At 38.2% G+C, this 12,776-nt stretch overlaps 1 protein-coding gene across 8 annotated transcripts in view; it reads right to left on the bottom strand.

Annotated features, from left to right (window-relative positions):
- CAB39L (calcium binding protein 39 like) overlaps window positions 1–12,776 on the bottom strand; it is a 127,627-nt gene that overhangs the window by 31,208 nt on the left and 83,643 nt on the right. For all 8 annotated transcript variants that reach the window (XM_027064801.2, XM_027064799.2, XM_027064802.2 and 5 more), the window contains 2 exons: window positions 9,502–9,670; window positions 3,586–3,645 (listed from right to left, as the gene is read on the bottom strand). In XM_027064801.2, coding sequence (XP_026920602.1) covers window positions 3,586–3,645; window positions 9,502–9,670 — 229 coding nt within the window. The remainder of the gene's footprint in view (window positions 1–3,585; window positions 3,646–9,501; window positions 9,671–12,776) is intronic.

Below are 12,776 nucleotides of genomic sequence, written 5' to 3'. Positions count from 1 at the left end.
AATAAAAGATCTAATTCATCTATTAAGTGGGTAGCAAAATAACACATTTCATGTCATTTGTTCAGGTAGCCTTGCTGGTAGCTACGAGTGCATGAATAATTTAGGAAAAGATCAAATATACTTAGAGCTCCACTTGGTACCCCATAAAGAATCAAAGTGTCAAGTTCATAGCGGACACATAGAGAAACGGGGCAACTTTTGCTGCACAATGGCCATGCTAATCTAATCCCAGCCGGCCTCTCTGGAGGACTTCCCTGTCCCCAGAAGCTGGAGGATGCTGGTGTTCGAGGCCCCCGTTTCCCAGGGTGCCTGTCAACTACTCTCCACTACTGGGCCCTTTAGTTTCACATAGAGTGCCACAGGTGGGGGAAGCTCAGCGTCAACCTCCCACCAGGCAAGGACATGCTTCAGGGACCACTGAGGTGGGAGGAGTGAGCCCAACAGAGAACTGAAGCAGGAGAGTCCAGGGGCTGAGGAGGGTGGAAAACAGTCCTGGTCCTCAGAGGGTTGAGGGTGAGGTGTGTGTGCACGTGTGCAATGAGGGCAAGCAGTGCACACAGATGATAATTACCAACTAGGAATTAAGAAAGTGGAAAGTAAAAACATTGGGGGGTACCTGTGTGGCTCAGTCAGCTAAGTGTTGGACTTCGGCTCAAATCATGATCTCACAGTTCCTGAGTCTGAGTCCCGTATCAGGCTCTCTGCTGTCAGCACAGGGCCTGCTTCCAGTCCTCTGACCACCCCCCCCCGCCGCCCCCGCCGTCTCTCTGCCCCTCCTCCCTCTCCTCTGTCTCTCTCTCTCGCAAAAATAAATAAATATTAAAAAGAAAGCATCTAGTTCACATTAAAGTCATAATAATTAGACTCTTTTATATGAAGGGCTTATTGTTTGTACTAAACAGTAAGTTTAATTTATTCTGTCATGAAACTGAAGAGGATTTTGTGGGACATTAAATTTATCAAACTTTGTGGTAAGTTTTTAAAAATTTTAATTTCAATTTAGTTAACATACAGTGTTATATTAGTTTCACGTGTACAATATAGTGATTCAACACTTCCACACATCACTCGGTGCTCAGGACAGGTGCCCTCCTTAATCCCCAACTCCAATTTCCCCGATTTCCCCACCTAACTCGCCTCTGGTAACCATCAGTTTGTTCTCTACAATTAAGAGTATGTTTCTTGGTTTGTCTCTCTCTATTTTTCTTTCTTTTCTCATTCCCTTTGTTTTGTAAATTCCACATATGAGTGAAATCATATGTAACCAGAAACTTCAAACACATGTATAAGGTATGACATTCCCCAAGATGCCAGTTTCATTATTTTAGAGTCATATATCAGTGTGCTCCCATCTCATGGTTTACTGCCAAAAAAATATGAAACTCAGGAAGTATGAAATATCTGAGGGGGCATAAGCTCTCAGAGCTGGTGTTCAGGTTGGTGCAGCAGCCTCCGTGTCTGTGAAGCTACCAAATTACACAAGAAGTGACTATAGATACAAAGAAAAAAATTCGGTAAATAAGGGATCAAGGAGAATGAGTTTACAGTCTCCCAAATTGTTATGTACTATGTCCTGAATGCAAAGCAGTGTTACTCAACACATTTACATCACTCATTCTATAGAAAAGATCAGTAGCTGATACCACGGGTTTTGTAATAAACTATCTTAGCTCTCTTGTTTTCACTTATTATAAGGTACATCTAATGAGTCTCTAACATTCCATCTAGCATCTGCAGTTTCTGATCAACCAAACTATAATAATAGCTCATTTCCTTAGTTTAAAAATATGCCATTTTCTTTTGGTCTAGAAGCTTTTGGATACTGCTGGCAATAAAAATTATTCTCCCTTCATGTTTTGCATTTAGATCTAAGTACTCCAGTTGATCCCACAAATATTTTCTTGATAATTTTAGGATATGAAAATCAATTTTGACTTCATGATTACATTGCTAATTATTTTTTTTAATGTTTATTTTTGAAGGGGGGGGAATGAGTGGGGGAGGGGCACAGAGAGAGACACAGAATCTGAGGCAGGCTCCAGGCTCTGAGCTGACAGCCCAGAGCTGACAGAAGGGCTCCAACCCACGGACCATGGCATCATGACCTGAGCCAAAATTGGGCACTTAGCCGACTAAGCCACCCAGGCGCCCCTGCTAATTCTTAATCTCAAAGGAAGATATGTAAACAATGTATGAATAAAAGAGACATAGTTGAATTTCTGTGATTTGGATGTGTGAAGCTATAAGAAAGTGACAGGGAGGGTATTCTGTATCTTCAGAGTCATGTGTTTCCTTTTACCTATTTGTGTAGCTAACTACAAATTTTTAAATTATACAGTGGCTTTTATTTCAGTGGGACATCACTGGTCTAGAGCATCTGAACCAACACTAGATCAAGATTTGTGGTTTTAGGTTTGTGCCATGTTTATTTTAATCATGCTGTTACTCTTGCTTATGTATTTAGCAAAAGCATAGCTGTTCTTGGATATATCTATTTATCCAATACTCATTGAACACCACCATTGTACGGCATTGAGTTAGGTATTAGGGATACAAGTAATAATGACAAAAATTAATACTGAGGGATTAATATGGTATTATCCTAAAAAAATTGTTCCAAATCTTTACAAATTCCTGCAAACAACCCAATGAGGTAGGTATTATTAATATCTTCATTTTGCAGTAGGTGCAAAATTACCCAAATTACCTTACCCAAAGTAACACAATTAATAAGAGGCAGAGCTGGGTCTTGAAGCCAGGCAAGCAGGCTCTGAACCCTGTGTTTGACAGACAGGGTTCCTGCTTCTCAGGGAGCTCAGGAACCAGCCAGGAAGGTACAGACACTCCATAATAATACAACGTGAACAGTGGGGGCGGGGGAATTGTGCATGCATGCATGTGGACAGGTGGGATTAGGAAAAGCTTCCTAGAAAAGTCATGTTTCAGCTCAATCTCAAAAGGATGGGCTGGATTCACCATTTGAGAAGGGAACTGGTATTTCTACTAGTAAGTAAAACTAATTATCAAGCAAGTAAAATGATTTATTTTTTAGTGAGGGTGGAGTGCTCTTCCATTTATGGTTACCTACTGCCTCTTCTTTTTTTAAGTGTTTGTTTATTTTTGAGAGAGAACATGAGCAGGGGAGGACAGAGAGGTGGGACAGAGGATCTGAAGTGGGCTCTGCGCTGACAGTGGCAAGCCCAATGTGGGGCTCAAACTCACAAACCGTGAGATCATGACCTGAGCTGAAATCAGATGCTCAACTGACTGAACCACCCAGGTGCCCCTACCTACTGCCTCATAAGGGCAACATGGATGCTCTTAAATCACGATCAAAGTGAGCAGGTACCAGTCTTTTTTTGGAGCTGATACAACAGGAAGAGGTGTGAAAAATAAGAAAGCCCTCAATTTTCCACAGTTTCCTGATGTCCTGGCTTCCAGGTAAATGGACAAATTGGGCGCATGGTGGACTATGGTTGGTGTCTGTTGTGGATCACAAATAGGAGCCAGCATCCATAGATCTAAGAAGGAGAGAGAGGGGAGAAGAGAGAAAGAGGTAAAATCTTAAAAAGGACTTCTACTTACAGTGTCATAATTTTGTTCTAAGAAGTCTGCAACCAACACTTTATGTCTCGTTAGTAAATCCTAGAAAAAGAACAGTTAAGTGAAATAAAATTATTATAGCTAATAAATTTTACAAACCTGGTATTTCCTTCTAAGAATTATGTAAGTCCAGTCACTTGAAACATAAAAGTTTCTGAAGAATATTTTCTTTATACCACAAAATTATTTCCATTCTTAGTTTAAGATGTGAAATGCAAATGTGTTTCATGTTAAAAACAATAAAGTGTTTTAATTCATATCATTGTTAGATTTATGATAGGAATAATTTAGTGAAACAGATGGCACCTATGTGAGGGGGTCTACAGTATATTTCTTCAGGCCATGGCTACCCTGTGATTATGATATAATAAAATCCAAATAAAGTGTATAATGATCTTTTTGAAATATTGTTAATAGCTATATATATATACATATACATATATGTATATATATATATACATTTTTTAAATGCTTATTTATTTTTGAGAGAGAGAGTGAGAGTGGGGTAGGGGCAGAGAGAGGGAGACACAGAATCTGAAGCAGGCTCCAGGCTCTGAGCCATCAGCACAGAACCCGACATGGGGCTCGAACCCACAAACTGTAAGATCATGACCTGAGCCAAAGTCAGATGCTTAACCGACTGAGCCACCCAGGTGCCCCCGATAGCTTTTTTTTTTTTTTAAAGAATTCTGAATGTCTTAAAACTGTATCTCATTAGTTAACTTAAAAGATTTTCAGGAATGTCAACCTTTAGTTTTTTTTCCTTAACCACGTTTAAAATGGAGGTGCCTAGGCTGCTGAGAAGCACAAGAGTGACACTTAACTGTGCCATCCCAGGATCCGCCTGCCCCCGGTTGATGGGCTGTGAGGTGCTGTGCAAGGACTGCGGTGACTAAGTAGCACAATGCCCTCTTTCAAAGCTGAAGACAAGCAGACTGGTCTTATGACAGGCATAGCTCTCAGAAAACTGAACAAAAGCATAAAGGAACGTTTGACTGTCTTCAACTCACACCTAAATTATATCCTTAATTCACCTTAATGTTGAAAGAAAACAAGCCTCACCTAATCCCTTTTATACGCTTACAGGCTAAATACCCTGTCTAGGTAGAATGTAGAATTTAATTAAAAACATAACAAGAATTTTAAAGTTTTCCAAAATAAGTTCTTATACTTTAATACACATTTAATTAAAACTACCTAAAAGCATATAGAAGATCCACAACATAAATTCACAGAGAACAGGAAGGTAGCAGCAATGGCAAAACTCACCTGTTTCTATTTTAATACCAAGTAAAATATTTAAAGCATTTTGCACTGTAATTTTCAAGTTCAAGAACAATGAGACTAGCTATTGATTTCATTTCATTACTTATCATCATATCTTGAGTGACCGCTAAGCCTATCAGTGGAAAGCTGTACTTTTTTTTCCCAGTAGAACATTCAGTGCTGTTCTGGAACTGGAATTTTAAAATGGGAAACCCCTCCACAGCAATTCATTCCTGGTCTGTCTGAGGTCAAAATTCAAATGAGTTCCTGTATCTGGGGCCCCCAGAAGAATAAGGTAGTCCCACAGCATTCTTTAGGGTCCCTAGTTTTCGGACACCCGCTTCCCTAACCTCCTCAGAGTATCAGTGATTTTCAGAGCTGACCCCGGTTAGAAAGGGCTGCGCAGACACTGGATCCGCCTGTAACAGGCTTGAGCGGGCTTGAGCGTGGGGACTGTGTGCTCTCATGGCTACAGGTCTGCACAGCAGCAGACAGAGCGCTGTGCAGATATGCGCTGTGTGGGAAGGTTTCCATTCACTGTGCATTAGTGGTACTCCAAAGACAGAGGCATCAGGAGGGAGTCCTGTTAGTAGCAGCAACTTCAAATTCCAAGGGGGGAAAAACTTGAAATAATTTGCATATCCAATAATAGAAAAATAAAATAAGGTGGGGTAGAATTCCTATAGCACAGGTACATGGTGGGTACAGCCAGTAAATGACTCTCTCTCTCTCTCTCTCTCACACACACACACACACACACACACACTTTCTCTCACACTCGTGTGTGTATATTCATAGCTATACCCTCAAATTTCTGTTCATAATAAATACATGCACACAACTGGAGGAACAGTCTATACATACACCCATGCATATATACATATAATACAAAACTAAATATAATTGCTGCATCATTGTAGATCATAGAACAGTGGGAAAAATAAAACAGGTAGGATCCTACCCAAAAAGGAAAAAGCAGAAAGTTGCAAAGAAAAATAAAGTTCAAATTTTAAATAATTCAAAATTTTAAAAACTATTGGGGCGCCTGGGTGGCTCAGTTGGGTTCAGCATCTGCCTTTCGGGCTCTATGCGTACAGCTCAAGGCCTGGAGCCTGTTTCTGATTCTGTGTCTCCCTTTCTCTCTGCCCCTCCCTGACTCACGGTCTTTCTTTCTGTCACAAAAATAAATAAACGTTAAAAAAAATGTTTTTAATAAAATACAATTTTAAATATTATTTGAAACAGTGTACCCTTTCATCCCACCTCTTCACAATTCTGTTTTGACAAGACTAAGCTTTGCATAGTCTAGGTATTATGCTAAAAATTATCTGATATTGATATGGGAGTGACTTCTGCACAGCTTGGGAGACATGGGGTGGAGTGACAGAGACACACTCAATGGCAGGGACATGGCAGTTGATGGGCCAGGCAGCAGCTGCCATTTATGGAGGGTTTACCATGCGCCCAGAAGCATGCAGAGCACTTTACACACATTATTTCTATTCACAGCAACTCTGCAAAGCAGGGATTATTTTCTTCATCTCACGGATGAGAAAATGAAACTCTAAGGTTAACTATTTGCTCAAGGACATAGTGCCAGTCAGGTGGCAGAGGGAGGTGGAATTCAGACCCCTTCTGTCATGTCCATTCTTGGAAGGAGGGATGGAAGAAATTCTGATTGTTAGGTGTGCTTTTGGGGAAAGGACAATTTGTAGACAACACTGCCACAAAAATATAAACAGTGCTAAAACATTAATGATTAGACTGGGCAACAGCCAGAGGGCTGTTGGAGCTCAAAACAAAAAAGGTAAGTCTAAGAGGTTAAAAACAAAATATAAAACCAAATTAAAATCAGACCAACACCAAACCAACCAAACAACCAAAACCCCTCAGCTATCTACCTAAAAAGAAAAAGTGACTTATGGTCACTGTTCTACTATATTAACCACAGCATTTTGGAAAAATACATAAAGTTGGCATTTCCAATATCGTTAGCATACTATAAAACTTTTTATGGTTATTTAGATTTTCAGACGCTTGACTTAAGTTCAATGGAAAATATGCTGAGGTACAAATTAAAACATGAATTTACTTTTGATATCCAAATTGTACTGAAAATTAAATTGGGTTGAACATATGATAGCAAGACATTATCAATATAGTTTATTCTATTAAACGCTGAAAAATCTTTGGGGAAATTTTGAAAAGTACATACGTTTCTATTTACTTTTTCCCTCCATTAGAGTTTGTTCTTTGTTTATAATTATTTGTGAAGCTTCACTTACATACAGTCTTTCAAAAAATGAGCCAACTTTGTTTCCATGATAGCAGAGTCATCAGATAGAAAAGGGGGAAAGAACAGTACTGTGCTATTAATAGAAAACATCTCCTTAGTTATCTAGGCACAGACATTTTGTCAGGAAGAAATGGAATCCTCTTTTGTGTTAAATGTCATTCAACAGATTTCATGCATCAAGGCCTCTCTCACCATGTGCTGTTAGATATACTTTGGGAGGTTCATCTGTAGCCACCATACTTTTGCTTTGCTGGGTGAGACCAAGTAGCCTGTCAAACAGAACAGGCTCCAGGTCTGACAGCACTCTGAGCACACACCCATGCTTGTCGCCCTTGCTACCCTTTCCTCCACCCACCAGGCAACTCTCCTTAGTGTTCAGCCCCAACCTCTTCCTCCCTCTCTCCCCTCCCTTGCCTGTTAATGTGTACTCTCTCTCCCTCTTGAAATAAATAGATAAACGTTAGAAAAAAAGATACTATTTATCATCCAGGTCCTAGACAACTTTCAAGTCATTTACATAAAGTAATAAGATTAAAGTATTTACAAATATTGGTATATGGACTATGTCAATACTGTTAAAATAAGCATTTAAGGTAATATATAAAAATAAAAAGCCATACATGTATTACAATTAAGTAAAAATATATATTTATATCCTAAAAAATGTAGAAGTAAATCTGGAATGATGTAAATGGAGCAAGTAAATTGCTGAAATGCTTTTTATTTTATTTTTTTGAAGTTTATTTATTTTGAGATAGAGTGATTGCTGGGCGGGGAGGGGCAGAGAGAGAGAGAGGGAGAGGGAGAAAGGGAGGCAGAGAGAGAGAGAGAGAGAAAAAGAGAGAGAGAGAGAGAGAGAGAGAGAGAGAGAGAGAGAGAGAATCCCAAGCAGGTTCTATGCCATCAGAGTGGAGCTGACGTGGGGCTCGATCTCATGAACTGTGAGATCATGACCTGAGCCGAAATCAAGAGTCGGTCGCTTAACCAACTGAGTTACCCAGTCGCCCCAAAATGCTTTTATAGAAACAAATCTGAATATATACATTTGAATGAGTCTTATCTATTTGTAATTGACTTTTTTTTTGTTTTTGGTCAATGATGCTGTTACATCGTCAGCTTAAAATATTTTCAGAATTCCTCTTTTAAAATCATCTTCAGAGGCAATTTGGTATGCGCTGAAGAAAATCAGACTCTATTTTAGAATTTTTATTATTATTTATTATTTTATTATTTTACTATTATTTAGAAATTTAAAAATAAATTTTATTTTTATTATCAATCTCATTATTATTACCAAAACCGAAAACAGTTCTAGCTACCAAGATCACCCACTTGACCCATGAACCTGAATGTCAAATAGCCTTGTGCTGTTTCCAAAACTTTATCTGCCCTCGAAGGATAAACATTTGACATTACTGAAAAATGAACATGCCACAGAAAATGATACCAGTTTCAAAATATATTAAATAATGGCAGGATCATAAGAAAAAGGAAATCGTTTTCTAAGATAGGACCTTTAAGGTGATATCATTCATTGGATGTATAAGTTCTAGTATTTTAGTTTGCAAATTAGCTACATTATTTCTAATATGCTCTCTGAACATCTTTTTGATGGTCAAACTCCAAAACCAAAAGTAGATGGTGGTTGCACAAATAATATGAATATACTTAGCACTACTGAACTGTGCACTAAAGAACGGTAAGATGGCAATTTCATGTTGTATGTTATTTTATAACAATTAAAAAATTTTTTAATTTAAAAACTAAGATTAAATTTATTACCTATAAGTAACAGTAGATTATAAGTTTATAAGAATATAGATGATTATGGAAAAAAAGTATCATTTCTTAGTATTTTCTTTCACTGTAGGGGAATTTATAATTACATTGATAAGGTAATGTGATGTCCTTCATGTTTAAAGATATCATTCTCCAGCTCCCTTTGCTACCCAGTTCCCTTCCCTGCAGGTAAACACTGTTCCTGCTTCCCTGATAACCCTCCAGAGGTACTCAGTGCACCTTAAGTGACAGCTTATACCCTTTGTTTTTAACATAAATGAAAGCATGCTTTGCATAGAATACTACATTTATATATTGCAATTCATTCTGTATGAGTGTGTGACAAGTATTTTGAGTTGTTTTTTTCCACAATGTGATAGACTGGTCTAATAGAATGCATTATCGACGCTCTTGCGGTTTGTGTCGTAATTCAGTCGGTTATACTCAGGCCTCAGGAATAGCTTTTTCTGCGTTTTAATTAAACTGTCTCTTTGGAGGCCAATTGACTTTAACTAAATGCTGAAACTAAATGAACTAGCTGATTAAAAAAAAATTACCTTAAAAGTAGCAAAGGCATCTGAAGCAATATCAAATGTTGACAACTCCACATACTTAAAGAAATCTCGGAACTGATTAGAAAAGAGGATGATTTTGGCAAGTGGTTCATGTCGGATACATTCTCTCAGCATAATCCCACAACGTAAGGCGATCTGTGGGGCTTCATATCTAAAGCATAAACAAGAGAGAAATAGAGAGCTCTGTTATCCTATTAATAAAATAATATTAATGGTATCAAAAGAACCATTTCAATACTGCTGTTAAGGGACGCATAGGTAACATTTGTCACAGTCCATTCAAACACTGTTCATTCAATACCCACTGACTATTTACGATGTGTCTGGCACTGTTCCAGATGCTGGGGATACATTAGTAAGTACACAGGTCACTGCCTTCCTAGAGTCATATTTTTTAGTGGGAATACTATTTAGTGGGGGGAAGAGGCAGATTATAAACAATGAAAAGAAGTTTTGCATTCTGAGAAGTGCTATGAAACTGAAGACATTAAAATACGTATACTGCACGGTACAACAACTTAATTTACTTTACTTTAGACTGAGTGGTCAGGGAAGGAGCAAAGCATTCCAGGTAAAGCATTCCAGGTAAAGGAGCAAAGCATTCCAGGGAAGGAGCAAAGCATTCCAGCATTCCTAACTGTGCAAAGGTTCCAAGGCAAGAACCAGTTTGGTGAGTTAGAGAAAAGTACGGCCAGTGTGGCTGGAATGTAGGGGAAACCCAGGGAATGGTGTGAAATGAGGCAAGAGTGGAAAAGGGCAGGGGCCAGATCACATACAGCTCTATAGGCTAAGGTTAGGAGTGTGGGAGGAAGCCTTTAGAGAGTTTAAAGTGAGACATGAACACGGCCTAATATATGCTTTAAAAAGATCACTCTAGGTCTCCGTGGAGAATCTATTATAAAAGAGGGAAAAATGAACTGGGGAGTTAGGAGCAGGAGCAGAAGTCCAGCTGGAGACGACGGTGGCCTGGACTGGGGTAGCAGGAGTGCAGGAAAGGCCTGTGTGCACATCACGCATATTGTCCGTAGGAAGAGTCAATAGACTTGCTGATGTTGTAGGTGGTGGGGTAGGGCAGGGAACAAATTTGGGGTGAGGGAAACAAAGGATTCAAGAATGGCTCCCAAAATTTTGGCCCAAATAAGGTAGAGGGTGGTGCCAATTTTTAAGATGAATAAACTAGAAGAGGTACAGGTCAGTGAAAAAACTGGAAGTTTGTTTCTAACCGTGTTAACTTTGAGATGCCTGCTATCTAAGTAGAGATGTCTCCTTGGTAGTAGAATATGTGCATCTGGAGTTCAGGAAGAAGGTAAGGATAGATATTACATGCACATATAGTTGATTTGTATATTGTAGATAACCAATAATAAATAGCTGTGCACTGACTGACTCACTGATCTCATGAATTACTGCTCATACAAAAACTGCACTAGAAAAACACAATGTCTACTGTAGGAAACCATTCAGGATGGGCACATTATATCTGTTCCTTTCCTAATTTAATAACAAAGCCTCAGGTGTCAAATTCAACACTGAAATAAATCTAGGTTTGAGTTACATTCCAGTGTAAGGTTTCAAGAAAATGAACAACAGTAGCTCAAGTAAAACAAGTCCAGTATTAAATAATACAGTTGACAATTGTGTGATAAATAGTAAAAGAACAGAACAAAGGCAGATACAGTTGTAGAAGACTGGGAAGTGAGTAGAGTGTAGGATAAAAAACTTCTATCCTTTCACTTCAGTTAAATACAATATTAATTTTTGTGGTTCTAATACAAAGCCCACTGGGAAAAAACTCAAATGATCTCAATTCTTGAAAAAGTGCTTTCCTATAATGTTGAGAACAGAAGAAGAATGATATCCATGAAGGACCTGCATAATCTTTCAAATTTACCATGAATTCTGCAAGTTAGAAAAATTCTAGCAAAAAAATACTTTTAAGAAGCAAAAAAGACCACTGAACAAATGAGAACTGAAATGAACAGATAAGAAAACTGAATAGATGAAAATCAAAGCAAAACCACTCTTACACAAAACTTCAAGATGTAACTCATCAAATGTAAGTGATAACATTTGTTGAGCAATAAAAAATAATGCACTGTTTTTTATAAGGTAAGATCTACATGAAATTCAGATTCAAGAATAAAATCTCTCTCCCACAACTTAGGAAACAGGATACTTTGCAAAATCAAATCTACAAATACAATAGGGCAAATGGTAAATAAGGATATTTGAGAGGATTCATTAAACTAGGGTAATATTTATTCATTTTTGTCTGTTTTATGCTGAATACTATTTATAAATGTCCTTTGAGTATTCCCTGAATAATTCATATTAACATTAAATGCTAATGTATTCAGATAGGCATGATTATTTGAAGAATATTTAAAAATGCCTATTTATAGTGTTAATAATTTCTCTTACCAAAGAACTTGAAAATCAGACTGCTGGTACACATAGTAGAGTTATAGATGGAAAAAATGTTAAAATGTTATAAAGAGGGGTGTATTTTCTTTCTTTCTTTTTTTTTAAGTTTATTTCTTTATTTTGAGACAGAGATGGGGGCAGGGGAGGGCGCAGACAAGGAGGGAGAGAGAAAGAATCCCAAGTGGGTTCCGTACTAACATGGGACTCGAACTCAAAGAAATCGTGAGATCAGGACCTGAGCCGAAACCAAGAGTCTGACGCTTAACCGACTGAGCCACCCAGGCGCCCCCAAGAGGGGTGTATTTTCTAAAGTGTGAAGGAGAACACTTGTTTATTGGTAGAGTACTCTGGAGAGTATGAGATAAAGACTTGGCCTAGATAAAGAGCAAACATCATTAAAATCTAGACTTATTACTGAGATATTTCTGGACTTTTGTAATTTGGCTCTAAACTTAACTTCCCAGTTTCATTTCTCATCCCACTCCCTATCTCTTTGGAGGATGCCATTCTCTCAACCTAGAACGTCCTTCTATGCTTCTTCCTCTAAGATTCTCTCCCATCTTTCAAGGCTTTAGTTTAATATCCCCTCCTCCTTGAAGTCTTTCACAATCACCCACCACTCAGGACTATTCTCTCTCCCCTTCGTATTCTTACAACAGCTTATCTGTAATACCAATTTAGCATTTTTTTCAATCTGTACTAGGTGACATCATCAATAAATTGTTATAAATCTGTTTTCTTCACGTCATTTCAAACAACTTCATTCTCCTTGTTACCTTCCTGTTCTCGTTACCTTCTCCTCTCCTCCTCTACCCCCATCTCCATATGGTGTC

The sequence above is a fragment of the Acinonyx jubatus genome, chromosome A1 (genome assembly GCF_027475565.1).
Source record: "Acinonyx jubatus isolate Ajub_Pintada_27869175 chromosome A1, VMU_Ajub_asm_v1.0, whole genome shotgun sequence".
NCBI lineage: Eukaryota > Metazoa > Chordata > Mammalia > Carnivora > Felidae > Acinonyx > Acinonyx jubatus.
The sequence above is the reverse complement of the archived record's forward strand: the minus strand, read 5'-3'. Positions and strand labels throughout refer to the sequence as shown.